The sequence below is a fragment of the Sphaerodactylus townsendi genome, linkage group LG04, assembly GCF_021028975.2.
Source record: "Sphaerodactylus townsendi isolate TG3544 linkage group LG04, MPM_Stown_v2.3, whole genome shotgun sequence".
In the NCBI taxonomy this organism is placed as follows: domain Eukaryota; kingdom Metazoa; phylum Chordata; class Lepidosauria; order Squamata; family Sphaerodactylidae; genus Sphaerodactylus; species Sphaerodactylus townsendi.
In genome coordinates, this window is record NC_059428.1 from 139,600,098 (window position 1) to 139,627,949 (window position 27,852).

Sequence of the window (27,852 nt, forward strand, 5' to 3'; positions counted from 1 at the left end):
GTTATGGACTACAGTTCCCATCATCCCCTGCCAGCATGATGCGAGCTGTAGTCCATAACATCTGGAGGGCCGCGAGTTTGACACCTAGGCTGTTAGGGATCCACGTGCCCGCCCTCGAAGCAGAAGGGCGCAGAAACTACAACTCCCGTGAGGCCGTGCGGGCGGAAGGGTCACGTGGCGCGGCAGGTGCCGGCGGGTCACATGATCCGCTGCTGCTGCCTGGACCGCCCGGGCTGTCCCGGCTGCAGGGAGGATGGCGAATGTGGCCACGAAGGTTTCGTGGTCCGGGCGGGAGCGGGAGGCGGAGGGCGCGGGCGAGACGACCCCGCTGCTCAACGGCACCGGCGCCGCCCCCCCCAAGCCCCGGCAGGTAGGTAGGCGAGCCTCCAGGGCCAGGAGCAGTCTAGCCCTCTCCGAGGAGCGAGGGCGGGGAGGGCTTCTCTTCTCTGTAGAGGGGCAAGCGGGGCATCCGTCCCGTGGTGGAGTGTGCAAGACTAAGGGACCCCGGGGCCTGTGCAGAGTGCCTGCCCACCCTTGGGAAGGAAGGACGGTGCCCGGCTGCTTGAATTCAGGCAGGCGTTTAGGTCAAAAGAGGGTGCTAGCCCTCCCGCTCCATTGGAGACTGACTGCTTGCTATGACTCTAGCCGGGGGTTGCTGGGCCTGGAGGCGCTCACTGGCCAAGGGTGCCACCTTGGAGTGAGGACTCGGTGTCCTTTGCGCCAACCCCATGCCCATATACTCACACAGACTCTGGAGGGAGCATGCCCTTCCTGCATAGGGGTAAGGAGGATTTTGCTGCCCCTGGCCCTGTAGGGAAGCCGCCAGCTGGGCAGGTGGGGGCCGGGGCTGGCGCTCGTGTCTGTGACGTGTATCCAGCAGAGGATACAAAATGTGGCTGGGGATATGGCAGGCAAGGCAAGCCAGGGAGCGCACGAGACACCCACATGGGATACTTGCCTTTTCAGTGCCCTTATTTGGGCCCCAGTTTGGGAACTGGCACACAAAGCGGCACAGTTGGTGGGAGGGAAAGGTGTTTGTTTCGTGGCCCCTTCAGCCCGGGAGGCTGTGCCAACTGACCCCATCCTCACTGCAGAGGGTGATTTGCCTGGGCTGACTTTATTCCAGAAAGTCTGGCGAATCTCCCTGGCAGGGGATTGAGTAAAAGGGTGCCCCTTATGTGTATCTGGGGGTGGGGGAGGGGGGGCAGTGCCAGTTTGTGCCAGAGGGCCCAATTTCTTCTTGGCACCTTCCCGTGGGGAAGCCTTTACTTTCCCGCCGGCTGCAACCGGTCTGCCCCTCGCCTCCTGCAGCCGGTTCTTAGCTTCCCTGAGATGTTGAAACTACAAACATGGGCTGTCGAGGAAGCTTTAGCCTCAACAGTCTTTTTATCGTTTTCAGTCTTCTCCCAGATTGCAAGCTGTTGACCTGCAGGCCTGCACGTTTATTGTGTAGTGGAGCTGGAGGGGGGGTGGTGTATGTGGAGAAATAGCCTCAATTTGTGCTTTGTGATCCCTCTCTGGGACAAAGCCCCCCCCCCCCCCGCTTGCTATGGGGAAGCCTTTACTTTCCCGCCGGCTGCAACCGGTCTGCCCCTCGCCTCCTGCAGCCGGTTCTTAGCTTCCCTGAGATGTTGAAACTACAAACATGGGCTGTCGAGGAAGCTTTAGCCTCAACAGTCTTTTTATCGTTTTCAGTCTTCTCCCAGATTGCAAGCTGTTGACTTGCAGGCCTGCACGTTTATTGTGTAGTGGAGCTGGAGGGGGGGTGGTGTATGTGGAGAAATAGCCTCAATTTGTGCTTTGTGATCCCTCTCTGGGACAAAGCCCCCCCCCCCCGGTCCCAAAACAGTGCTGAGCTGGGCAGTATCGGCAGGAATGTCACATGTCGGTGAGCCATTCCTGGGCTGTGCAGCCGTTCGGCCTGCAAAGTTTCTCCATAACCAACAGCTCCCCCTGAATTTCCCAGGGTGGGGGTGGGGTCTCCTCTTCAGCTCCTTCTCATTCCCTAATCCCTTTAATTGCCCAAATAAGTCCCTGCTCAACCTGACTTGTGTGGCCAAAAGTCCCTTTGGAGGGGGTCCTGATGACAGTTTGCGGACTGGCTATCGGATCCAGTGGTGGCGAACCTTTGGCACTCCAGATGTTATAGACTACAATTCCCATCATCCCCTGCCATCATGCCCAATTGGCTGTGCTGGCAGGGGCTGATGGGAATTGTAGTCCATAACATCTGGAGTGCCAAAGGTTCGCCACCATGGGGCTATCCTGAGGTGAGAGCTTTGCCCCCCAGCCGCTTTGCTTGACCCAAACATGTCAGGTGCTGGTGGGCCAAATAAGCACAGGTGAGGTGATCTTTTTCGGACTTCACACCGCCCCCTGCCCCCCCACGCAAACAGTAAGGTTCCTCTTTGCAAGAATCTCAGCTGGCAATGAACTGAACAGCCCATGACAAGGAAGTTGGAACCCAGTTAGCCTGACCCCGTCATGTTTCTCTTCCCCAGTGTGCCGTTTCCTACCAGTCTAGGAGCAAAGGACTCCATGAACTCAATGAAAGAGGGAGGAACTGGAGCTGCTGCTAAAAGCTCTTTTGGCACCTCATGTCCACCTTCAGCAAGGGGGCAGAGGGGAGGGTGGTGTCAGGGCAGCACTCAGTACAGCAAGATCTTTTCTGGGGTGCTTTGACTTCCAGCCAAGAGGCCCTGCTGTAGCTGCAGGGGATCATGAGAGGTTGCTCAACACGGTTGGGGCCAGACAGCCCTGAAAACGGCAGCCCTGTCTTCACTAGGAAACGGGGAAGGGCTCCCCACTCCACATCTCCCCACATCCTCTGTGAGTTTTTCATGGCCTGTGATTCTTTTTCCCACTGGAGAATACAAAGCCCTTCCCTGCTTCCCTTACTTTATGCCTGTTGGGAACATTTCAGAGCCAGGTTGTTTACGTGTGTCCACTGTGGTGGCTTCCCACCCTGTGGAACCGGCTGCCCAAGATGCTGAGGGAGGCCCCCACGCTGCCACCATTCCACCGAAAGCCTGAAAGGTGCAGAAAGGCGTTTTTAGAAAGGGATTAGAACTGTAGCAGAATGGAACAGGTGAGCAGACGCTTTCCTAAGGAAGCTGGAGCGGAGTTTCTTGCAGTGTTTCTTAGACGTGCACCACCTTGCTGTTCTTGCACCGTCCTTGTCCGACGGCATCTACATTGGGGTTCTCTGCTGTCCGGTCAGATCGTTTTGCATTTCATCATCTGTCTTGTGTCTCAGTCAGAAAGGTGGGCTGTCGAGGAAGTAAACAAATAAAGGTGTCTGGGAAATGCACAGTGGGGCCACCATTTGAGAGTGGTCAGCTGTAGGAGCAAGGGGGGCGGTTCTCTGTTTGGGGGCCACACATATCTTTGTGGAGCAGTCTTGGTCTGGGTGGCACTTTCTTCCTTGGCCACGTCCTGAAGGCTGCTGGGCTTCATGGGCCTCCCGGATGGTGCAGTGGCCCTCTCTTCTGATGGCTCTTTTAGGAGGAACGTACGGAGGTGTTGTTCTTCTGTTATTGGCCCTGGTGCCCCACGGGCCTTCTGAATGCCTCCGTCCCCTTCCCGTGAAAGAAATGGAGGCTGCTTGCATAACGGTCTGGTGTTTCTTGCCCTTCAGCTCACGCCATCATCACCTGCTTCACGCCTTGGTCATTTGAGCGACGTGTATCTTGATGAAGATTCCGAACAGGTGAATGCGTGGTGAAGGCTTTGGGGAGGATGGGGAGTATAGTTTTTCTGAGCAGCCGTTGCTAAGCAACCTGGCTGGACCTCTTGCTCTGGTGTCCAGAGAGTCAACCAGGACATGTCACTTTTGTGTCACAGGAAATGGATGCCCCCTGCTCCCTTCCCCATGAGATCCCACACAGTGAGAAACTCCTGTCACTCAAGTACGAGGTGAGTGCCCCCCTTCTTGGGTAGAAACTTCCTGTGTGCATTTTGCACCGTTCTGGACTTTACACCGTTGCCACCTGTGGGAAACTTCCCAGCTGAACTGGGCCCACAAAGGTCCCACAGGGTGGTGCAATCTTGGAAATGCTTCTTGCGGCTTGCTGGCCAAAGCAGGGATTTCTCACCACAGGCTTTTCTCTCACTTCCTGTTTTGAGTCAAGCCCTTCCTTCCCCCTTTCTGACTGCAGAGTTTGGACTACGATAACTGTGAGAATCAGCTCTTCCTGGAGGAGGAAAGGAAGAACCACACGGTGAGTCGAGCTTGAAAGATCTGCCAAGGCAGGGGGTGTCCGGCAGCCCCTGGGCCGCGTTGGGAGCCCTCTCCCAAATCTTGGGCCTCAGCAAGCAAAACATTGTGCAAAGCATCCGCCCAGCTGGCATCCCATCTATCACTTTGACTGTTTCCAGTTTTGCCACTTTACAAGCCACAAAAACGGGCCCCGACATGCTGCTCTCAGCTGGCAGTAATCTGGCAGCCCCCTCCCTTCCAGCTTTCTCTGACTCCTCAGCCTTCTTCCCTGCACCCTGTCAAGCAGAGCTTTCTTGCAAATTGGTTTGAAAAACGGACCTGGACATTCTCAAACTGCTGAACATTAACCTCTGCGGAGCTTGTATTTTGCCAGCCTTTGGGGTTAGCAGTGGTGGCGAACCTTTGGCACTCCAGATATTATGGACTACAATTCCCATCAGCCCCTTCCAGCATGGCCAATTGGCTATACTGGAAGGGACTGATGGGAATTGTAGTCCATAACGTCTGGAGTGCCAAAGGTTCGCCACCATGGGGTTAAGGTGTGGACTTGCTCAACAAATGTGTGGGAGGAGGCGGCCCCCTCCCCAGCCTCTGAGAGTGCTTCTTGTCCCACAGGCCTTCCGGACTGTGGAGATCCGGCGCTGGGTCATCTGTGCCCTGATTGGGATTTTCACTGGCCTGGTTGCCTGCTTCATCGACATCTTGGTGGAGCGCTTGGCAGGGCTGAAGTACAAGGTGGTAAAGGGAAGTATCCTTTGCTGGTGCTGGTCCTGTGACCACTAAGTAGTGGCAGGAAGCTTGACATCCCAAACAGCGGCTGTTTTTTTCCTTCTTCAATGTTTCTCTTTGTTTTCTAGAACATGGTATTGTTACCGGTGTCAGAAACCTTTTCCAGTTAACAAGGTGGTCCAGTTGTAATGAGACCACAAACCGTCATCGTCATATTTATTTACACGGTCCATGACCAGAGTATAAAAGTAACTTAATACAATACTGCTAATGAGAGCCAGCACGGTTTAGTGGTTAAGAACATAACATAAGAACAAGCCAGCTGGATCAGACCAAAGTCCATCTAGTCCAGCTCTCTGCTACTCGCAGTGGCCCACCAGGTGCCTTTGGGAGCTCACATGCAGGATGTGAAAGCAATGGCCTTCTGCGGCTGTTGCTCCCGAGCATTTGCAATCTCAGATCAAAGAAGATCAAGATTGGTAGCCATAAATCGACTTCTCCTCCATAAATCTGTCCAAGCCCCTTTTAAAGCTAAGAGCAGGTGGTTAAGAGCAGGTGGATTCTAATCTGGAGAACCCGGTTTGATTCCCCACCCGAGTAGCAGAGGCTTATCTAATGAACCAGATGTGTTTCCGCACTCCTACATTCCTGCTGGGTGACGGTGGACCAGTCACAGTTCTCTCAGGACTCTCTCAGCCCCACCTACCTCACAAGGTGTCTGTCGTGGGGAGAGGAACGGAGAGGAGCTTGGAAGCCACCTTAAGTCTCCTTACAGGAAAGCAAGGTGGGATATAAATCCAAACTCTTCTTCTTCTTAAAATATTACTAAAAACAATACAAAACTTTGCACCAGCATGTACAAGTTTAAAAAGGTAAACATCCTTTTAAAATTCTAAGCGACTATCACAGGTTTTCTTAGTTTTTATTCGCTTAAGTGGACTCTAATCTGGTGAACTGGGTTCAATTCCCCACCTCTCCACATGAAGCTGAGTGACCGTGGGCTAGCCACAGTTCTCTCAGAGCTCTCTCAGCTCCATTTGCCTCACAAGGGGCCTGCTGCAGGGAGAGGAAGCGAAGGAGTTTGTCGGCCGCTTTTGAGACTCCTTATAGGGCATGTATCCAAAACTCTTTCTCAGTTTGACTCAGTATCAGTTTGACCAGGCATACAATGGAGCCCCTTGGCAGGCCTTGCAGGGGGGCAGTGTAACGAACTTGGAAAGTCCAGGCAAAAGTAACTTTTCAACAGTTCTTTATTGTACTGGCAGTCATAGTCGAAAACAAGCAATGCGAGTTCTGAAAGCTTCAGAAGTCTGATAGCAGTTTAATACAGTAGCAAACCTCTTTCCCTCCACAGAAAAATAAAACAAAGAATAGTTCACACAGGCAAGCAGAGATAATACCCAGCCAGAATCCCCAGCATACAGCCAGAGTGGACAGGTGGGAAAAAAAATCCAAGGACAATGCACACACTAACATCACCCTGACAGGCAGCGAAGGACGTTTCTTTCCTCCGCCACCCGTGAATCGGCTGAATCTCACCTGCCTCGATGGTTTGAAGATGTTCAGGGTTTGATATCCCCTGTGTAGCTGTTGATATCAATTTAGTCCTGAGCTATGTTATTTTGGTGAGGTTCTCTGCTCATAACATTTGTCTTATCTGTTCCTTTTTAAAGGCCAACTGAGAGCAGAGAGAAGCATCTGCCTTTCTTTTTGGTATGGTTTCAGGTTGGTCCAACCGATGGATGCGAATGTTAGGTCTCAATCCTCGAGGCGATAAACAGGCTCTGGATTGTTGATCAAAAAGCGTTTATTGAAACACCAACCCTGACATCTTCCTTCAGGTGGCTGAGATGGATCTCCCTTTTTATCTAACAGCAACCCTGTGAGGTACATTTGAATGTGTGTATTGACCCAAAGTTAACATAGTAAATAATAGAAGAAGAAGAGTTTGGATTTATATCCCCCCTTTCTCTCCTATAGGAGACTCAAAGGAGCTTACAATCTCCTTGCCCTTGCCCCCTCACAACAAACACCCTGTGAGGTGGGTGGGGGTGAGAGAGCTCCGAGAAGCTGTGACTAGCCCAAGGTCACCCAGCTGGCGTGTGTGGGAGTGCACAGGCTAATCTGAATTCCCCAGATAAGCCTCCACAGCTCAGGTGGCAGAGCTGGGAATCAAACCCGGTTCCTCCAGATAAGAGTGCACCTGCTCTTAGCCACTACGCCAAATAAGGGATTTGTGTGGGTGGTTGGAAGGACCTAGGGGCAGTTGGGAGTGTGTTGTGTGAGGAGGAGGAGAAAGAAACTGAAACTGAACATTGTTGTTTCTTGTTCTTCGTCTTCTTGTTCTTCGACTTCTCTCCCTGACCGGAACCTGAAGCTGTGAATTGTTTTCATCCTCCTCCATTTGTCTGTTCAATACTTACAACAGCGACATTGAGGAGGAAGTAGAGTTAAGGTGGCTGGGAGGAGGTGACTTAGGCCCTGTCCTGATCCCCTAACCTACACCCGTGTAGGTCACGCTGGCCCCATGCATGCCAGCCACCCTGTCCTCCTCATTGGACCTGGTTGACTCCACCATCTGTTTCCAGGACCATCAGCAGCAGTTTTAGACTGCCCTAGGCCAGAGCTGAACAAGCTCAAAGGCTTTCACGGCCGGATTCAACCGGTTGCGGTGGGTTTTCCAGACTGTGTGGCCGTGGTCTGGTGGATCTTGTTCTTAATGTTTCGCCTGCATCTGTGGCTGGCATCCTCAAGAGGTGTATTACAGAGAGAAATGTGTAACAGACTTCCCTCCATGATATACCTCTGAAGATGCCAGCCACAGGTGCAGATGAAAGGTTAGGAACAAGATCTACCAGAACACGGCCACACAGCCTGGAAAACCCACCACAACCAGGCTCAAAAATGTCTGGGAAACCTTGGGATGGAGAGAGAGAGAGAGAGAGAGAGAGAGAGAGAGAGAGAGAGAGAGAGCTGTGATGAGCAAGAAGCAGGGTTAAGAAGACAGCTGAATTGGGTCTAAACTCCCAGTTTGATTGGGAAGTCTTGGAATACTGGAGTTTTACTGTGCAAACCTCTCCCTGGGCTTTGAAAAAAGAGCATTTGGGATGGTCTGAGAACAGAAGCGACTGCCTGAGGTCATGTGATGTTCTTCCAGGGGTCAGAGCCCCGCTACTCAAAGGTAGGGTTGAAACAAAGCCCCTCTTGCTGGCGAAATTCTTTAACCCCCCTTTCTTCAGATATTGACAAGTTCACCGAGAATGGCGGCCTGTCTTTCTCTTTGCTCCTCTGGGCTGCCCTGAACGCTGCTGTCGTGATGCTGGGCTCCGTGATCGTGGCGTTCATTGAGGTAAGGCCAGGCGCCTCCACTGTCCCCGTCTTGCTCTGCAGCACCGGCTGGGCTCTTGGCCGGCCCTCCACCATGCGGGGCTCTTTGATCCCGCGCTTTGGGATTTTGTGGCGGTCTCTTCCTGGTGCTGGTTTTATCATCAACTCTCCGCTGTTTTGTTTTAGTGCTCCTGGTTTACTTTTTATCCTTTGTTTGTGTGTGGCGCTGCATTTCATGTCTTTGTATTTTTATCCTCTTTGGGTTCCCCGAGTGGAGAGCCAGTCTGTAAATATTTTGGATAACCTGGTGGCCTTTCTCAGTGGCAGGATTGTTGCTGTTCTCGGGAGGGAGGCAAAGGGTGTCTAGCTGTCGTGCCAGCCGAACGACCCCTCGTGCCTCGTGGGGTAGGGCCCCTATCTCCAGTTAAAGGCCCAGGCAGGAGATGATGTGAAAGACCCCTCCTAGAGGCTGCCAGTCCGAGCAGGCAGCGCTGACCGAGAGGGACTGAGAAGGGTCTCGTTCAGGAGAAGGCGACTTCCTTTCTGTCCAGGTGGATTCAAATATGTCGCCTCTCTGTTTGTAGCCAGTGGCTGCCGGCAGCGGAATCCCGCAGATCAAGTGCTATCTCAATGGCGTGAAGATCCCCCACGTGGTCCGGTTGAAGGTAAGAGGTTCTGCAGTGGGGAGGGGGGCGTCTGTCAGGCTGTGCCCTCCCCCACCACAGCCATCTCAACTTGGGAGCTCCAATTCATCCGTCTCTCCCCTCCCAATGCTCGTTCCCAGACAGCAGAACAGGCAGGGGAAGGCTGAAATATCACTGATGGAGAGGAGTCTGTGACAGCCAGTGGAGACCGAGTGGTCAGTTAGGGGCTGGAAGAACCAGGCTCAGATTCTTGCTGTGCTGTGGAGACTGAGGGGGTCATGCCCTGTCGGCCCAACAGTGTTGTTGTCAGTATAACATGGAGGAGAACGACTTCAGCTGGAGTGTTGGGTGGGTTCCGGGCTGTATGGCCGTGTTCTAGTAGCATTTTTTCCCTGACCTTTCGCCTGCATCTGTGGCTGGCGGCATCTTCAGAGGACTTGAGCTGGTTGGACCCCCATTGGCGAGAAAAGGCAGGGTGTCAACGGAAGTCGATAAAATCGGGCCATTTTCTCAGGCCGCTTCCCTTGCGGTCAAAGCACGCCTTCTCTCGCTCCCCTCCCTCTCTCCTCCTGGCAGGGCCGCTCTGGGCCCGGTGGTGAGGGGTTCTGTTGTGTGCTCCTTCTCTTGCAGACGCTGGCGGTTAAAGTCTGTGGAGTGATTCTCTCGGTGGTGGGTGGCCTGGCCGTCGGGAAGGTGAGGAGAGAGAGCCGACGAGGGGAAAGTCGTCCGTGTTCAGCTTTGCTCCACAGCCATTTCCCAGAGGAGGCGCATGGAGTTTCCCAGAGTGCAACTAAGCAAAGTCTCTTGCTGCTGCTCCTCCACATTCCCAGCTGGGTTCTGGGATCGAATGTTGCTTCACCCGCCCTGGGTGGTAATATATTTGTGCCAGAGTGGGAGCCTAGAGTGAGCGGCACATGCTCACCTCTCAAGTGACTTGTACCCCAAAGGGGACGTCTGCCTTCCTTTAAAGCAGCCGCCCACCTCCCACCTTCTTCAACCTGCAGGCAGAGTTCTGACACAGCATGGTGGCTGCCACGGGGCAGGGGGGGGGGCCACAAAATGGCAGCCATGGCTTCCCTTCAGTCCTTGTGCTGTGGTGGCCGCTGCTGCTAGAGCAACCCTTTTAAAGAGTAAAAACTGCGCAGCCAATCAGAAGCAAAAGCCCCACTTGGCCCTGCTCCGTTTCTAAAAGCTTTCAGTGGGTGCTGGGAAAGAGGTGGCCGGGTGCGCAACTACGCTGTGGGGAACCCCCGCCCTAAATTCTAATTCTCTGGTCTTCAGGAAGGCCCAATGATTCACTCGGGAGCTGTCATCGCAGCTGGTATTTCTCAGGGGAGGTCCACTTCCTTAAAGAGAGACTTCAAGGTCAGTTGCTGGGAATTCACTGGGCTGCACTTGGCACGACAAATGTGGGTTGGTTGAGCTGCGTTTCCTTGAGGGACACAGTCTGTGCCAGGGGGGTTGAGCTCATTTGTTAACGGGGGCTGGATATGACATAAATATGACATGATTGGGCTGGGCTTTGGGGGCGTGGCTGCCTTGGCTGGCCCCAGGATGGCACTTTTGCGGGAGGCTGTCTGGGCTGGTGAGCCTGCAGTTGGGTGAATGGCTGCTTTATTAGGCTTGCGAGCCAGCTGAAGTAACCCCCCCCCCACCTATCTATCTCCAACTGGTCGCCTCTCCAAGCCACCTTTTGTTGGCCTGGATGATCGAGTGCTCCTGTTTTCCGCTGCATTTTATGTCTGCGCAGCCTTTCAGAATTCAATGTCCCATCCAATCCAAAAACCTTCATTAGGCATAAAACCAAAAGTACCGTACGTTTCAAATACAATAACAGGATCATTGTTACACGTCATGTAGAACGCGGATTAAAAATGTGGCAACTGCTTCAGAAATTTCTACATTAGGACTGTTCAATAGCTTAGACAGAATTCAGTGTTCTGTGGCTGCCCGGTGCGTTCAATCTTAATGTGCTTTTATTTTTCGAGCTGCCCTGGGTGCTGTTTTCAGTTGAGGGGTGGGTAGAAAACCCTTCGAATGAACCCGTCCGATTTGGGTTTGTTTTGTTTCTTTAGATCTTTGAGTACTTCCGGAGAGACACAGAGAAGAGGGACTTTGTCTCGGCGGGAGCTGCTGCGGGCGTCTCGGCTGCCTTTGGAGCCCCTGTCGGTAAACGCATCATCGTTCTCTGCTTCTTCCAGACTGGACCTCTCTTGGCAGAACTGCCCCGCTGTTCTCTCCTCAAAGGGCGTGGGGTTAAGAACATAAGAAAGAGCCTGCTGGATCAGACCAGAGTCCATCTAGTCCAGCACTCTGCTACTCGCAGTGGCCCACCAGGTGCCTTTGGGAGCTCACGTGCAGGATGTGAAAGCAATGGCCTGCTGCTGCTGCTGCTCCCGAGCACCTGGTCTGCTAAGGCATTTTTTGCAATCTCAGATCAAGGAGGATCAAGATTGGTCACCATAGATCGACTTCTCCTCCATAAATCTGTCCAAGCCCTTCAAGGCATAACACTGAAAAACATTTGTAATTAAAGCAGACACCCGTCTCCCCCTCCCTGAAAAGCTGCCTGCCATCGAAGTCCCCGGGGTGGGTTGGTTTGGCAAGCCGCGCTGTGATTGTGGGCCTGTGGCCATTGTGTCACAGAGGGAAGCCTCTTGTGGCCAGTGTGGCTTCCAAAGCTTGGAACAGAATGAGTCTTGTTGCGGCTGCTGGCCCTTGTCCCCTGGGGTCACAAAGTCCACTGCTGTGGACTCACTCGGGAGCCCCAGCACCTGCCCCTCCAGCCGTTCAGGCTCTGCCTCATTGTCCTTGTCTCTTGGCCAGGGGGCGTGCTCTTCAGCTTGGAGGAAGGCGCTTCCTTTTGGAACCAGTTCCTGACCTGGAGAATTGTGAGTCTGATCTTCCTGAGGCCGCCTAGTTGATCATTGGGGGCGGGCAGGAAGCCAGGCCTGAGTCATCCACCACTTGACCTGGGCAGTGAACGCTTTGCCGCTTCTCTGCCTGCAGTTCTTCGCTTCCATGATCTCCACCTTCACCCTGAACTCCATCCTGAGCATCTACCACGGCAACCCGTGGGACCTTTCCAGCCCAGGGCTCATCAATTTTGGCCGCTTTGACACTGAGGTAAAGGCCGCACCTTCATAAAGTTTGCCAGGCTCCTCCTCCTTGGCAAGTGGCTGTTGGGAGAAGCTGTAGCTGAAGGTGGGGGATGCGATATTCACAGTATCTGTTCCGTGGTGGGTAGCCATTTCCTTTGGCAGTGTTGCTCTCCTGAGCCCTGGAACTCACTGCGATTTTCTTTTGGGTTCTCTTTTGCCTTAACAGAAGATGGGATACACGATCCAGGAAATCCCGATCTTCATATTCATGGGAGTGGTAGGTAAGAATGGCCACCTTTTTGAACAGAACAGTTTTGGACCCCTTCGCTCTAGTCACGATCCTGTGCTATGCTCTATTCTCAAGCTTTTGCAGGGGTCTATAGAAGCTTTGATAGCAGAGTGGGGGGGTTCCCCTTGCCGAGTGAAAGGCAAAGCTGTCCCTGGCGGAAAGGGGGGGGGAGTGCAACTGAAATAGCTCTTTGCACGTGGCTTCATAATCATCCTCTGTTTTGCAAGGAGCTGCGTGTGTTCTTGACACTTCATAATTGCCATTCCACCCAGAAATCCAGCATTTTAATTCAGAAGAAGAACAGCCCTGGGTTGGGTCTGGCCCTGGCCTCGAGCGCTGTGGAGATTGGAGTTGAACTGAGGTGTTTCATGCTCAAAAGCGTCCAGGCTGTGTAGTGGGGCAGTGGGGACCAAAATTCAAACTTCCCTCTTAGCCTGGAATTTCTCCAAATAAGCTTGGGCCAGCTGCTCTCTTTCAGCCCAGCCTACCTCACAGGGTTGTTGGGAGGATACAATGGAGACAGAGGGGAAGACCCCAGTCCGTCCTTGCCCAAGTGCGTTTTCCTGCCTATTGCTCGCCTCGTCCGTCCTTGCCCAAGAGCAGAAACACCTGGTTTTTTTCCACCTCTTTCCTTTCTCCTGGCCGCAGGTGGGATTCTCGGTGCCATATTCAACGCCTTGAACTACTGGCTGACCATGTTCCGGATCAGGTGAGCTCTCAGCATTAGCCAAAAAGCGACCTGGTTCTTTTGCTCAGCATTTTAAAAACATTCGGGAGCTGCTGGAACCAAAAAAACATTGTTCAGGAGCTGCTGGAACCAAGCCCCTCCCCTCCCCCCCAGTTGTGGTGTTAGCAGAGTCCGTTTCACAGCTGTGGCTGAATTAGGAATTTGAAGGCTCTTTTTCATCATCCAGCCTGGAATCCTTTTCCTGCCAAAGGCCTGCAAGACCTGCTTTCAGGCGGTCCGGCTGTGTCGAGGTCCCAGGTGGCTTCTCTTGCGGCCAGCCGGGTTCCTTTCACAGGGTTGGAACAGCTGAGCTCTGCAGCCACCCACATCACTGGGAAGCAGCCAGGCCTGGAGAAATGGAGCCGCCTGCCTGGCTGCTGGAAGTCAAATGGGAGAAGCTGCTGTTGGTCAATTGCTTTTGAGGGCCTGCGGGTGCCCACAGAAGACTCTGGGCTCGCAGGGGAGGAGGACAGAAGGAGTCATCTGTCTCCTAGCTAAATGAACTGGATGGTCTCCACAGCTCATAATTGCTAGAGGTGTGAGGCTTTGTGGCAGATGGGATGATGGCCTAGGCCAGGGGTCTGCAACCTGTGGCTCTCCAGATGTTCATGGTCTACAATTCCCATCAGCCCCTGCCAGCATGGCCAATTGGTCCATGAACACCTGGAGAGCCACAGGTTGCAGACCCCTGACCTAGGTGGACCTTCACAAGGCTGATCCGCTTTGGGTGTTTGTGTCAGGGGAAGGCCTCGGCCTCTCTGCCCTATTGTTGATCACCCAGAGGAACTAGTTGGCCGCCTAGTGAGACAGGAGGCTGGACTGAATGGACTTCTGGTCTGATCCAGTCGGGCTCTTTTTACAATTCTCACCGGGGAAGGCCTCGGCCTCTGTACCCAGTTGTCGGACCTCTGGACGAACGGGTTGACCAGTATGTGAGAAAGGTTGCTGGACCAGATGGCCCACAGTCTGATCCAGCAGGGCTCTTCTGATCTTCCTGGGAGGGCCTCGGCCTCTGTGCCCTGGTGTTGGCCCTCCAGAAAAACTGGTTGGCCACTGTGTGAGACAGGGTGCCATACTAGGTGTGCCAATTGGCCATGCTGGCAGGGGCTGATGGGAATTGTAGTCCATAACATCTGGAGTGCCAAAGGTTCGCCACCACGGGACTAGATGGACCTTCACTGGTCTGATCCAGCAGGGCTCTTCCTATGTTGTCCTGCTCTAATAAATCAGTAGACATGTAACAGCCTTGCTGGCCACCCCAAATTCTCTCCAGTCCTGAATTCTGTTCTCTTCAGAGTGCTTGCTTGTGATCCAGAGAAGCCCAAAAGTCAGGTGGGAAGAGCTGAGGCTTGTTCTCTCTCTCACCCACACACCCACACACCCACACCCTGCCTTGCATCTGGCCATAGAACTCTTGCTCTCACTGCTTTGCAAGATTGTTGTGGAGGAGACGCTGCAACATACTTCCTGGCTTCCAGGGAGAGGAAAGTTTCTCCTGGGGATCCCTCCCGCAAGTCTGTGTGGACGCTCTGCCAAAAGCGCCCTGCGGGTTCTAATTGCAGCTCTTGTTCGGGGGTGGGGGGTGTTGAATTGTGATTGCTCTGCAGGTACATCCACCGGCCATGCTTGCAGGTCCTGGAGGCCATGCTGGTGGGGGCTGTGACGGCGGCAGTGGGGTTTGTGATGATCTACAGCTCTTCCGACTGCCAGTCCCTTCAAGGCAACCGGGTGACCTACCCCCTCCAGGTGAGGCCCCGGGTGGGGGCTGTTTGGGCCTGCGATGAGGGGCTCCCTCCAAACGGGGGTTGGCTGCTGTGTGAGATGGCAAGGGACCTGCTGGTGGAAGGGATCAGTCGCTGGCAAGAGGAGCCGGGTTCAAGTCCTGGAGCACCTTAGAGATTTAATTCCATTTCCCTTTGGGTCTCCCCGTCTTTTAATTCTATTTTCGTTTGAGCTCCTCTGTCTTCCTTTTCTCGTACCATTCTGGTCAACTGTAACTCTCTTTCTCATAATTATAATGTTTCAAGTTCTTTGTCTTTGCCTAGTTGTCTTTCTGCTTGCAGTAGACAGGCTAGTTCTATCTCTCTCTCTCTGCTCACCTGATCTCTCCTTGATCAGTATTCACATGCTCAGCTTCTGTCCTTTCCCCTGTGGCCACAAACTACAGAAAACCCAAGGGTGGTAAAAACAGTCCTCTCAATTGTTTTTACTCGCTTTTGACAAAACTTTGACCTTGCAAAATTTCTTAAATATTTATATGTTGATGATATTTCACCAGTTCGTGAAACTCTTTGTATCACACCACTATGGCACAAAGGAAATTCCCTTCGTCAGATACAAAGAGCGTTGATTCTCGAAAGCTCATGCGTGACATTTTTTCTGGATCTCTCAGGTGTTCTTAGTCTCAAATGTAGCTGTTCTGCTGTGGAGGGGCACAGCTGCCCTCCTGAAACTGGGTTCATGGCAGGAGAAGGGAGCTTGTGTTTTATACATGTTGCCTCCAGGAGACCATGCCAGGAAGATCTTGAAAACAGGGAAAGTGTGTGTGTGTGTGTGTGTTGTGGGAGGGTGGGGTGGATGAATCGCACAAGTACGTGGGGCAACAATAAGTGCCAAAAGTGGGTGCTGAATTGCAAGTCATTCTGCAATCTTACAGCCATTTCTCTCCTTTCCTTTCTCTTTGGGAGAGGCGAGGGGGCGGGTGTTGGTGCTTGTAGGGTGTTGTCAGAAAGCTCCTTGCTCTGCCTTGTGGCACTCCCTCCACCCACTTTGGTGTTCCCTGCCGATTTATTCCTTTGTCCCTTTCCCCCCTTCTTCCCCAGCTGTTCTGTGCTGACGGAGAATACAACTCAATGGCCACGGCCTTCTTCAATACACCCGAGAAAAGTGTGGTCAGCCTCTTCCACGACCCTCCAGGTCAGTCGCATTCCACTAACAGTGGCTGGGGTTATGTGGCTCGAGAGAGAGACTCCTACCCCTGCCCAGGTTGCTCTGTCTTTCCTTTGTTGAGGAGGTATCCTTGGCAGCAGCTGACCCCCTCCTTTGCTTATAAGCGCTGAGGGAAGGAGGCGGCTCAGCCCCTGTTTCAGCATTTTCCGTGGCGAGCGCGCTTCCTCCACCAACGCTGGCCCTAAATCGACATTCCTGCCATCCCGGCCTCTTGTATTCTGCAGATGTCTTCAGCTTCTCTTTCCTTAAAGGCTTTTCCTGATGTTCCCAAGAAGAATCTGGGAATCTGAGCCTCTTTCATAATGCCCCCGGGTCCTGTCTGGGTTTTATTTCCCTGCTCATGACATTGTAATGGCGAAAGGCATGGGGCCACTTCCTGGGGTTAGGGGAAGGGGCTAGAGTCCTAAGCTTGAACCCCAAAGATTTTGGTTCCAATCCTGCGCACATACACACACAATCCTTACTGTTTTCCTGCATGAAGAGTTCTGTGCAGACTGAAAGCTGACATAATCCTTCCCTGATTACTCGTTCAACGCAGATGGCCTTATGCATCCTGTCTTCCCCGGCACAAAGGGGGACACTTTGTCTGTGACTCCTCTTTTGGCACTGCATTGGGCCCTGTCTTTGGAGCACTGTATATCTGCAGGGAAAGAGAAAATTGAACGAGTAGTCAGGGAAGGATTATGTCAGCTTTCAGTCTGCACAGAACTCTTCATGCAGGAAAACAGTAAGGAGTCTTCCAACCCTGGGCTCAACACACGCAGGCCAGCGACACACATAAACATAGGGTTGGATCCAGCAATGGCAAGCCTTTCTTGTGCTTCCTTTCCAACCCTGGGAAAGTTGGTTCCAGGAGTCGTAGGGCCCAAAAGTATGAATACCCACCATGGTCAAGGGGTTGCTCCAAGGAGGAGGGAAGGCAGTTGAAATGGCTGACTTCTTCCCCCTCTTCTGGTGAAAGAGGCAAGGACTGAGATTTTGTCCCCTTCTGTCTCTGCACTGCAGCTTCCCAGTCCCATGTGGGGGCCTCTCAAGGCCTGGACTGCACCGTGCCAAGGTCAGAGAGGCCTGCTCAGGAAAGGAAAGATTCACAACCATTGGCACTTTCTGCTGACGGCTCTCTGAATCCAACCTATAGAGGTGGTGAACCTATGGCACTGGTGCCAGACGTGGCACTCTGAGCCCTCTCTATGGGCACGTGCAAACAGAGTGCCCCCCCCCCCCCACATTTGGCTGGCCTGGGCCGCTGGGCTCGATTATTAGCATTAAACCTAAGACCTAGTTTTGGGAAAGCAGTTTAAATAACCTTGTTAAGCACTGTTAAACCCGAGTGATTTTCATGCAAAGATCTAAAGCATGATCCTTTACCTGGGAGCAAGCTTGGTTGCTAGCAATGGGGCTTGCTTATGAGTAAAACCTCCTAGGATCGTGATTCACCCATTGGAAGAATTGCACGGTTGCTTCAAAGCAAAGCCACCGACTACCACGAAGCTTACTCCCGAGTAACGCACGCCTTGGAGCCAACCGTTTTTTCTAAACTAAATCCTAAGTATTCAGGTTAAATTGCCGTGTTGGCACTTTGCAATAAATAGGTGGGTTTTGGGTTGCAATTTGGGCACTCGGTCTCAAAAAGGTTCGCCATCACTGCTATAGAGCATTAGCCAGAAAATCCATCTACCCATGGGTGGTAAACTAATTTCGGAGGCCCCAAACCCTTCTTGGCTGTCTTTCAGCCTTTTCCCGGTGATTCTCTGGCGTTTTGATTCCCTCTGGGAGAGAGTTCTGTGTCACTCCAAGCTTCAGGTGCTCTTTTGCCAATGGGAGGCGGCACAGTTGACGAAAGAAACCTCTAATGTGACTTTTCCACACGTTACAGAAATGTGGCTTTCTACTCATGAAGTCACGAACAAGGTGCCCAAGCAGTGTTCCTTGGAAAAGGTAGAAGAGGAGATCTCGGCTGCTGATCAGGGGATTGTGGAATGTTGATGTTTTTTCTCCCCGCCCCCTCCCCAGGCACCTATAACCCCATGACCCTGGGCATGTTCACCTTGGCGTATTTCTTTCTGGCCTGCTGGACCTACGGATTAACGGTCTCTGCAGGGGTCTTCATCCCGTCCCTGTTGATTGGAGCCGCCTGGGGCCGCCTCTTTGGTATCTCTCTGTCCTACATCACCAGTGGCTGGGTAAGTGCTTCGGGGGGCCGGGGGGGGGGGGGTAGCCCCATTGGGATGGCACAGTGCAGAGTGGGGAGAGATTAGGGATTGTGTGGCTGGGTTGGGGGGGAATGTGGGCAGAGGCGTAGCTGGGCCAAACTGTGCCCGGTGTGCAGTCTATATTTTCCGGGGGCCCCATGGCCCCCCCGCGGCACCCTCCCCCGCGGCGCCCTCCCTTCCCACACTTATCTTAGTTCCTTTTCTTTTCCTAGAACTTTTTCAGGCTGAAGAAAAGACCTATTCACAGTTCAGGCTTAAAAACGGCCTGATGGGAACTACCCAGGAGACCTTGTGAGCCCCAAGGTCTTCTGGGAACTGTAGTTCCTCTGGCCGTTTTTAGCCTGTACTGTGAGCAGGCCTGGCCTGACCAAATCACATTTATGTCATATCCATACTCATAACAATTGAGTTTGATGCCCTTGATTTAGGACTGTAAAGGTCAACACCCAACTCTTGAGATGGCTCAAGTGGGAGACTAGGTCAGCTGGTCAAATACGTGCTCTCCGTAGGGTCCCTGTAAAGACCCGCCCTGCTGCTTTCTGGACCAATTGAAGTTTCTGGAGCAACTTCAAGGGCTATCCCTGCATAGAGCTAGTTGCAGTAGTCCAGTCTGGAGGAGGGCCGGGTGGGGACCCCCCTCATCCCCTCTTTAGCTCTACTGTTCTGTGTTTGCTACTGTGCCTTTCTTGTGCTTTTGGACATCCAGATCTGGGCTGACCCAGGGAAATACGCTTTGATGGGAGCCGCTGCCCAATTGGGTGAGTGTTGCATTGGGGAGGAGTCACTTGGAAGGCCGGGCAGTCTGACTGGCTTCTGAAGGGAGGTGGGTGTGGGCGGCTGGGGCTCCTGGCTCTCTCCTGGTTTGCCCGGGATCCGTCCAGCTTGCTCTGCCTGTCTCCGGAGGAGCTTCCAGATCCTTGGTGGGCAAAGTCAGGCTTTGCTTCTTGTGCGATGAGGGTCGTGTGACGGGGAGCCCTCAAACCTGTTCTGGACACACCCAGAATTCCTCTTCTGGCGACCCAGAACTTGGGCTCTTTGGGGCCAGGCGGAGTGGCTGTGGGCAGGTTTTCTAGGGTGGTCTTGCCGGGAGAGGCTGGGGGTGCAACGCATGCCTGTCTTCCCAGGGGGGATCGTGCGCATGACCTTGAGCTTGACGGTCATCATGATGGAGGCAACGGGCAGCGTCACCTACGGCTTCCCCATCATGCTGGTGCTGATGACGGCCAAGATCGTGGGGGATTATTTTGTTGAGGTAGGAAGGTGCTAGCCCGTCCCTCCTCCTCCAAAGAGGCTGCTGGCCAAGGGGGCTTCGTGGCTTTCTCTGCTGGGATTGTCCTCGTCGGTCCCAAGGGAGTCCCGCCTGCCGTCTCGAAAGACAGGACAGAAAGACAAACAGGATCCTGGGGCCATTTTCATCTGTAGCTTTCCAGAGTGCCTTGTGGAGCTGGAGCGCAGTTACCGGAATGCTCATCGGTTCTTCTGGCTCCTGAGATTTGGAACACTGACAGCCTAGAAACTTGAGCTGTTTTTAAACACTCGCCCACGCCAAAATCCAGGCTCCTTAATTCTGCCCTGTTCTGTCCTTGCATAGGAGGCCCACCCAGCCTTCATGTGGAGTGTTTGTCAAGAACCGGGAGTGTGTTTTGCACACGTGTCTTTCATTAATGTGGGCCCTGTGGTGGAGAGCGGTCAGCTGCAGGACTGTAGTCAGAGCTCTGCTCATGATCAGAGTTTGATCCCAATGGAAGTTGGCTCAGGGTGGACTTAGCCTTCCAGCAGTGGCGTAGGAGGTTAAGAGCTCGTGTATCTAATCTGGAGGAACCGGGTTTGATTCCCAGCTCTGCCGCCTGAGCTGTGGAGGCTTATCTGGGGAATTCAGATTAGCCTGTGCACTCCCATACACGCCAGCGGGGTGACCTTGGGCTAGTCACAGCTTCTCGGAGCTCTCTCAGCCCCACCTACCTCACAGGGTGTTTGTTGTGAGGGGGAAAGGGCAAGGAGATTTTAAGCCCCTTTGAGTATCCTGCAGGAGAGAAATGGGGGATATAAATCCAAACTCTTCTTCTTCTTCTTCATCCTTCCAAGAGGGGTAAAATGAGTGCCCAGCTTGCTGGGGGTAAAGTGTAGACGGCTGCAAAGGCCGTGGCAAAGCAATAAATGGGCTCCCTATTGTTGATCAGCAGCGTTTATTGATCAGCATCGAAGCACCCAGCTTCACAAAGCCAGTTCTGGGGAACTTGGCTTTTGCTACCCATTTTATTACAATGTTGATCCCCCCTCCCTTTTCCTCAAGGAACGTGAGAAGGAGTTAGTTTGGAGCAGAGGCGCCCCAAGGTCGGCGACAGACAGAGATAGAGGGCGACCTGGCATCCTATCCTCACAGGACTATGGAAACAACCCTGTTTCCCCTGGGACTAGAGTGTCAGGGGAAAGCCTAGTTATCTGCAAAACATGTGAAGCCATAAAGCAAAGATCGAGGAAAGAATGTCCCAGAATAGCAGGGATAACATATAGCAGGCTGGTTACATATATCTTGTAGTGAGGTAGTTGCATATATCTTGTAGCTGTTACATTGGGTTAGGAATGCACCTCAGTTCACTAGATGCAATCCCCCTGACATAAACAAAATCTGCCTGGTAAACATTGGGATGTGACACCACCCCATTCTCTCAGTAATAAGCCACTGCTTGCACGAGGGACGACCTTTACCTTTCATTAATCCAGGTTAGTCCCTCCCAATGACTTCACGGCTGTGATGAGGTAGGGGACTCTTGGATCTCCCTCCCCCAAACTGTGCCCTGCTCCCTCCTGAGATGGTGTCCGTTTCCCCTTCCTTCTCGCTCCTCCAGGGCCTCTATGACATGCACATTCAGCTGCAGAGCGTCCCTTTCCTGCACTGGGAAGCCCCCGTCACCTCACACTCGCTCACGGCCAGGTAAGCCAACTGGAGGCAGAAGCCTGAATGAAAGTGGGGTGGTGGCGGAGAAACTCCTGTGAGCCGTTTCTCTGAGAAGCTGGTTCACACGCGGCTGCTCTTGAGTCAATGGCAGGTGAGACGGCACAGCCAAAAAAGGAAATGTTTTGAGATCTGTCAGGCAAAATCTCTGGGGGTATCCCCCCCCCCCCCCCGGGTTGCTGTCTGTTTGAGGCCCGCCCTTGTACGGCAGAGAGGGGGAATCTCCTGGATCTGTTTTGGCCTTGTTCTGACCCGGGGGTGGGGTGGGGTGTCTTCCCTTCCCAGAGAGGTGATGAGCACGCCAGTCACCTGCCTGCGCCGGGTGGAGAAGGTGGGCACCATTGTGGACATCCTCAGCCACACCAGCTCCAACCACAACGGGTTCCCGGTAGTGGAGAGCACCCCCGATGCCACTCAGGTGGGTGAGACTTCGCACTCTCTGCAGGGAGGGGCTGCGATCTGACCCCCACTCGGTCATCCTAGTCACAAGCCAGAGTGCTGCCCTGCATCTTGGGGGGGCGGGGGGGCGGACACAGATCTCTTCCATTCAACAGTGGTGCTTTTTCCCAGCGCAAGGAGCTTCTGAGCCTCCATAAATTTCACAGCAGCCCTGCAAGGTTGGTCAGTATCTATTGCAGACAGAAGACCAGTTAGTTTGTGCAGAATAAAACGGGAGAACGTCCGTTGTTGCACACAGAACGGTTTTGGGAAGCAAGAGGCATTCTATCCATTTTGGCCTCCTCTTCTCCCCTTTTCCCTTTTCTCCCCCCCCCCCCTTTTCCCTTTTCCTCTTTCCTTGTATCCTCTGGTATGAATGAATGTGGGGCCCAGTTTTCACTACCCTCCCTCAAACCGATTTTATGGCACTAGATTAGCTGGAAATGTATTTTGTTGATTTTATCATGTTTGTACTCTGTTGTGTCACGAACGCCCTGAGCCTTTTGAAGGAGGGTTTCTTAGCAATCTAATGACATAAAATAAATAAGTTGGGAGGGGGAGGGGAATAGTCCTGAGATTCAGTCCTCAATCTGGAGGGAGGCAGGAAAATGCAGAGTTCTTCCACAAGGAACTGGGAAAGAGGCACCGATCACGGCTGAGTGGGGTCTTGACACAAAGAAGCTGTGCCTTGCGGCTGTGCCCAAGAAACCTAGACCTATAGGCCTGTATGACCTATGGAAATGCATACCTTGTTTGTGATCCCTGGTGTGGGGAAAGGGGTGACAGAACCACTGTGCTGCCGTCTCCCGTCTCGAACCCAGATCCTGCTCCAATGTCGGTCTCCTCCCTCCCGACGCAGTTTGTTCAACTTCCTCTGAATCCTGCCTTTCTTCCCAAAGTGTACCCGAAGTGGCGTAGGTCATTCTCCTGCCTTCCGGTTTTTCCTTACAACAACCCTGTGAGGAAGGCTGAGCGGATGGGAATTCAACCCTGGGCCTCCCAGATCATCAGAGCAGCCCTGCTGGACCAGACCTGTGGTCCATCACACACCTGCAAAACACCAGAGGCTTAGAGCTGAAGCATTTCCTTCTTCCTCCCTTCGCTGGAGGCTCACTTGACTCCGTGGCTAGCGATGCACGGGCCTTTCCTCCATGAATCTGTTGAAGTCCTCTTTAAAGCTATGATTACAGTTCTCATCTGACAGTTAGCTGCAGTGGTTTAAGAGCAGGTGGATTCTAACCTGGAGAATCGGGTTTGATTCCCCACTCCTCCACCTGAGTGGCGGAGGCTTCTCTGGCAAACCAGGTGTGTTCCCGAACTCCCGCACTCCTGCTGGGTGACCTTGGGCTAGTCACAGTTCTCTCTGAACTCTCTCAGCCCCCACCTGCCTCACAAGGTGTGTGTTGTGGGGAGAGGAAGGGAAAGGAGCTTGTAAGTCACATTGAGTCCCCTTTCAAGAGAGAAAAGTGGGGTATAAATCCAAACTCCTCTTCTTCTAACCACTGCACCCAGCTGGGTGACCTTGGGCTAGTCACAGCTTCTCGGAGCTCTCTCAGCCCCACCCATCTCACAGGGTGTTTGTTGTGAGGGGGGAAGGGCAAGGAGATTGTAAGCCCCTTTGAGTCTCCTATAGGAGAGAAAGAGGGGATATAAATCCAAACTCTTCTTCTTCTTCTTCTTCTTCTTCTTCTTCTTCTTACAGATTTCACACTGACCTTTCAGATTTGACAACACTCACTTATTTATTTCCTTTTATATTTATGCCCCGCCCTCCCCCCAAAGGGCTCAGGTCAGCTTTCAAGGGCACAAGGCCTCAAATCGCACACAGCCTGTCCGCGAACCCACGACAGCCGCGTCCCAGCTGAGCCACGGGAAGGGGCCTCTCTGGGCCTCCCCCGCCCAGTGCTTGTGCTTGTCGGATGGGAGCGCCTCACGCTTGGGCAGGCAGGGCTGGGGGTTCTGGAAGCTTCTCTCCCACTGATGGCCTCTCTGTTGCAGACCGAGGGCCTGCGAGGGCTGATCCTGCGCTCCCAGCTGATCGTCCTCTTGAAGCACAAGGTAAGATCTTCCAGAGACCACCCGATAAGCTGGGTAGTGGTTAAGAGCAGGTGCACTCTAATCTGGAGAACCAGGTTTGATTTCCTGCTCTGCCCCTTGAGCTGGGGAGGCTTATCCAGTCGACCAGATTAGCCAGCTGGGTGACCTTGGACCAGTCACATTCTTCGGAGCTCTCTCAGCCCCACCCACCTCACAGGGTGTTTGTTTTGGTGAGGGGGGAAGGGAAAAGAGATTGTCAGCCCCTTTGAGTCTCCTTATAGGAGAGAAAGGGGGGATATAAATCCATCTCCTCTCGGCTGGAGTCGCATAGCTTGGGCAGCTGAGAATCTTTTCCAAATCCCTACTTGGTGCTGGCAGTAACAGATCTGTGCCGGATCCTGCCCATTTGTTGGGCTTCTGGCCCTTTGGGTGCTGATATGAGCATCCTCTTCCTCCCCCCTGACTCTCTCTCTGTGTGTGGCCTGCTGGTTGATCAGGCTGGCCTTTGTTATGCAGCAGGTGGGGATTTCAGAAGGCCGATTTTGCCGCTTGGCGATGCTCTCCCTGTGGTTCCATTCAGCGCTGGTCTGGGGTTGCCAGCTTTGGAACCCAGCTGCACAGCTGTCCTTGTTGTGCAGAAATAACAGTCACTGCATCGTTCGGGTTGGAGACTTCTTGATCCTGAGCAGAAGTTCCTCCCTGCTTAAAATGATCAGCGGCCCATCTCATGCAGCTGCTTTCTCTGGGATTCACTGGGAGAGACTGCCGGGCAAAGACCTTGGAAAAGCCCCCCTGCATCATCCAGGCTTATCAAGTAGCCCAATCCGTTGCATTTTAAACATTTTCTGGTCACTCAAATACCCTACGACCGTGGTGGTGAAGCTTTGGCTGGTGGGAATTGTACTCCATAACATCTGGAGTGCCAAAGCTTTGCCACCACTGATGGCGCATCAGTGCTCACTGGGCTCATTAGGCGCTACAAAGGGCTTGTAGGGGAGGGGCCTTCCGTCCAGGCTGTGTGGCTTGCTTCTTCTACAAAAAGCTTTGCATGCTGATTCTCCACTCTTCAGGCACAAGAGCAGGTCAGACTGGCTTGTTTTCTGATCAGTTGGCAACCCAATCCCCACTGCCTGCTCCAGGCCCCTGTCTTGGCAGCTACTTCAGAAGTGCCTGCCTTTGCTTGCTTGCTTCCTTCCTCCCAGTGTGGTGTAGTGGTTAAGAGCAGGTGCACTCTAATCTGGAGAACCGGGTTTGACTCCCCGCTCTGCCACTTGAGCTGTGGAGGCTTATCTGGTGAACCAGAGTAGCTTGTGCAATCCAACACATGCCAGCTGGGTGACCTTGGGCTAGTCACAGCTCTTCGGAGTTCTCTCAGCCCCACCTACCTCACAGGCAGAGGTGGGATCCTAACAGTTCTCACCACTTCTCTAGAAGTGGTTACTAATTTTTTTCTGAGTGCCGAGAAGTGGTTACTAAAGCAACCTCCCTGCCCAATAGGGACTGGAGGTGCGTGTGTGCGGCGGCGCCACTGTTTGAATCCCATCACCATCGGAACCTGTTATTGAAATTTTTGGATCCCACCACTGCTCACAGGGTGTTTGTTGTGAGGGGGGAAGGGCAAGGAGATTGTAAGCCCCTTTGAGTCTCCTTACAGGAGAGAAAGGGGGGATATAAATCCAAACTCTCCTTCCTTCCTTCCTTCCTTCCTTCCTTCCTTCCTTCCTTCCTTCCTTCCTTCCTTCCTTCCTTCCTTCCTTCCTTCCTTCCTTCCTTCCTTCCTTCCTTCCTTCCTTCCTTCCTTCCTTCCTTCCTTCCTTCCTTCCTTCCTTCCTTCCTTCCTTCCTTCCTTCCTTCCTTCCTTCCTTCCTGTCCCTTCCAGGAAATCCCCTGTGAGCATCTAATAGGGTTGCCAGATCTGGGTGAGGAAACACCTGGAGATTCTGGGGATGGAGCCTGGGAAAGGCGGGGCTTGGTGAGGGGAGGGGCCTCAGCAGGGTCCATGGCCATAGAGCCCACCCTCCAAAGCAGCCATTTTCTCCAGGGGAAATGATCTCTCTTGTCTGGAGATCAGCAGTGACAGCAGGAGATCTCCACTCTGGGCGTGGCTTCTGCCTTCCCCCCCTGCAGGTCTTTGTGGAGCGGACGAGTCTCTCCCTCGTGCACCGTCGCTTGAAGCTGAAGGACTTCCGAGATGCCTACCCCCGCTTCCCCCCAATCCAGTCCATCCACGTTTCCCAGGACGAGCGGGAGTGCATGATGGACCTGACGGAATTCATGAACCCCTCGCCCTACACAGTGCCACAGGTGGGCCCCCGGGGTGGGGAGGGTGAGGGGTCACATGGTGGCACCCGGTGGGAGCTCAGTCTCTCCAGCAGATGGACACGTCCTTCTTTGTGTTCCAGGAGGCCTCACTCCCACGCGTCTTCAAGCTGTTCCGGGCCCTGGGCTTGCGCCACCTGGTGGTGGTAGACAATCATAACCAGGTGGGTGAAGGTGGGGGAGCTTGCGGGGGAGAGGGCTTCCACCCACCAAGAAGGCTGTGGGGCTTGCTTCTTTATTTACACTCTTCCTTTCCCCCCTCTCCAGTGGGGACCCAGAGCAGCTGACATTGTTCTTCCCTGCTCCGTTTTCCATTTTCTCACAACCACACCCCTATGAGGTTCCCGGGCGGGCTTCTTTGGAAGAGTGTAGGCTGGAGAACAGCATGATAAGCTGCTTTGGGTCCTAGTCAGGAAGACCCCAATGTAATCCTATTTCATTGCATTACAAGTGGTTTGCGCTGTGCTTCGGCACCAGATCCTCCCCCCGCCCGGTCTACTCTGTGAGCACCTTCTCCTCCTGGCCCTAAGTCAGTGATGGCGAACCTATGGCACGGGTGCCAGAGGTGGCGCTCAGGGCCCTTTCTGTGGGCACGTGCACACAGAGCTCGTCATGTGGGAGGGGGGTGGAAAATCATCCCCCCCCCCCACACACACACATTTAGGCTGGTCTGGGCATGATCCTTTACCTGGGGGTAAGCTCGGTTGCTGGCAATGGGGCTTGCTTCTGTGTAAACCCTCCTAGGATCGTGATTCACCCATTTGAAGCATTGCACGGTTGCTTCGCTAAGCTTACTCCTGAGTAACGCACGCCTTGGAGCCAACCGTTTTTTTCTAAACTGAAACCTCAGTATTCAAGTTAAATTGCCGGGTTGGCACTTTGCGATAAATAAGTGGGTTTTGGGTTGCAATTTGGGCACTTGGTCTCGAAAAGGTCCGCCATCACTGCCCTAAGTGGATCCGGTCCCACATTGGCCGCCTCTCCCTACATGAATACTGAGGTCCGCTCTTGAGGTCTGTTTGGGCTCCCTCTGACGCCATGGTTCCTTTCCTACAGGTGGTAGGACTGGTCACCCGGAAGGATTTGGCCCGGTACCGGCTGGGAAAGGAGGGCTTGGAGGAGCTGTCCCTGGCCCAGACATGACCGCCTCGGTGCCGAAGGTTTCACTGTGCATCATCGCAGTCCCTCTGCGGCCCAGCCCCACGGCTCACGAGAGCCCCAGCGCCCTGCATCTGGCCTCCTCCTCTTGCCTTCCTTCAGGGCTGCCTTCCTGCCTCTCTTCCTCCTCCTCCTCCCGTTCCATGGGATCAAGTGGGCCGTAGACTTCCTGGTGGAACTGTGGTGTGTGTGTGTGGGGCGGTTCTGGTGGACTTTCAGAGAAGCACTTTCCTCACAGTGCCCTTTCCACCGCCAACCGGCTCCGAGTTCCTCTGCCTCAGCCCTGCCAATCGTGCCTTGCTCCCCATCGCTCTTCTGAAGTCTGTGACTGGACCCGAACAGAGCTGACCCAGAGAATCCAGGCTGGGGTTTCCTGAGGTGTCGGGGGCAGCTTCCTGCGGGTGCAGCTTCGCCTGGAACCGGCCTGTCCCGGCTGAATGGAGCCTGCTTAGTGGCCCTGCCTGCGTTTCTCTTTACCCCAAAGCCCTGCAGGGGAGGTTCAGATGGGAAACCCCCTCAAAACATTTCTCGTCTTTCTTATCTGTTCTGGGGCTGATGGGGGGAAAACCGCAGGTGGCAGATCTCCTTAGCTGCCACCTGGAGACTGGAGTGGAGCGGTGGGGGGGACGGGGACGTGATAGTGGCAGAGTGTTCCTGTCCTTTCCTCTTTTGACGCTCCGCCCCTGCTTCCTGTCTCATTTCTGCCTTCCCCCATGGCCATTCCTGAGCTGCTCCTTGCATGGTGG

At 53.6% G+C, this 27,852-nt stretch overlaps 1 protein-coding gene across 1 annotated transcript; it reads left to right on the forward strand.

Moving 5' to 3' along the window:
• The first annotated feature begins 199 nt into the window (after window positions 1–199).
• On the forward strand, window positions 200–27,852 carry CLCN7 (chloride voltage-gated channel 7). The gene is made up of 25 exons (XM_048494935.1): window positions 200–370; window positions 3,638–3,709; window positions 3,844–3,915; window positions 4,158–4,220; window positions 4,835–4,967; window positions 8,188–8,297; window positions 8,860–8,940; window positions 9,550–9,612; window positions 10,201–10,284; window positions 10,995–11,088; window positions 11,746–11,810; window positions 11,929–12,045; window positions 12,247–12,301; window positions 12,958–13,018; window positions 14,644–14,782; window positions 15,859–15,952; window positions 17,999–18,168; window positions 18,905–18,956; window positions 19,323–19,450; window positions 21,048–21,133; window positions 21,440–21,572; window positions 23,591–23,650; window positions 25,757–25,933; window positions 26,032–26,112; window positions 27,005–27,852. Exons 1-25 carry the CDS (start codon window positions 254–256, stop codon window positions 27,089–27,091), a joined length of 2,394 nt encoding a protein of 797 aa, XP_048350892.1. The 5' UTR covers window positions 200–253; the 3' UTR covers window positions 27,092–27,852.

Bases quoted from the DNA above. Each gene is read 5' to 3' on its own strand.
- CLCN7 (XM_048494935.1), top strand. From the start codon at position 254: ATGGCGAATGTGGCCACGAAGGTTTCGTGGTCCGGGCGGGAGCGGGAG. The intron at 3,710-3,843 runs GTGAATGCGTGG...TTTGTGTCACAG, and splicing joins TTGATGAAGATTCCGAACAG to GAAATGGATGCCCCCTGCTC. The intron at 13,019-14,643 runs GTGAGCTCTCAG...ATTGCTCTGCAG, and splicing joins CTGACCATGTTCCGGATCAG to GTACATCCACCGGCCATGCT.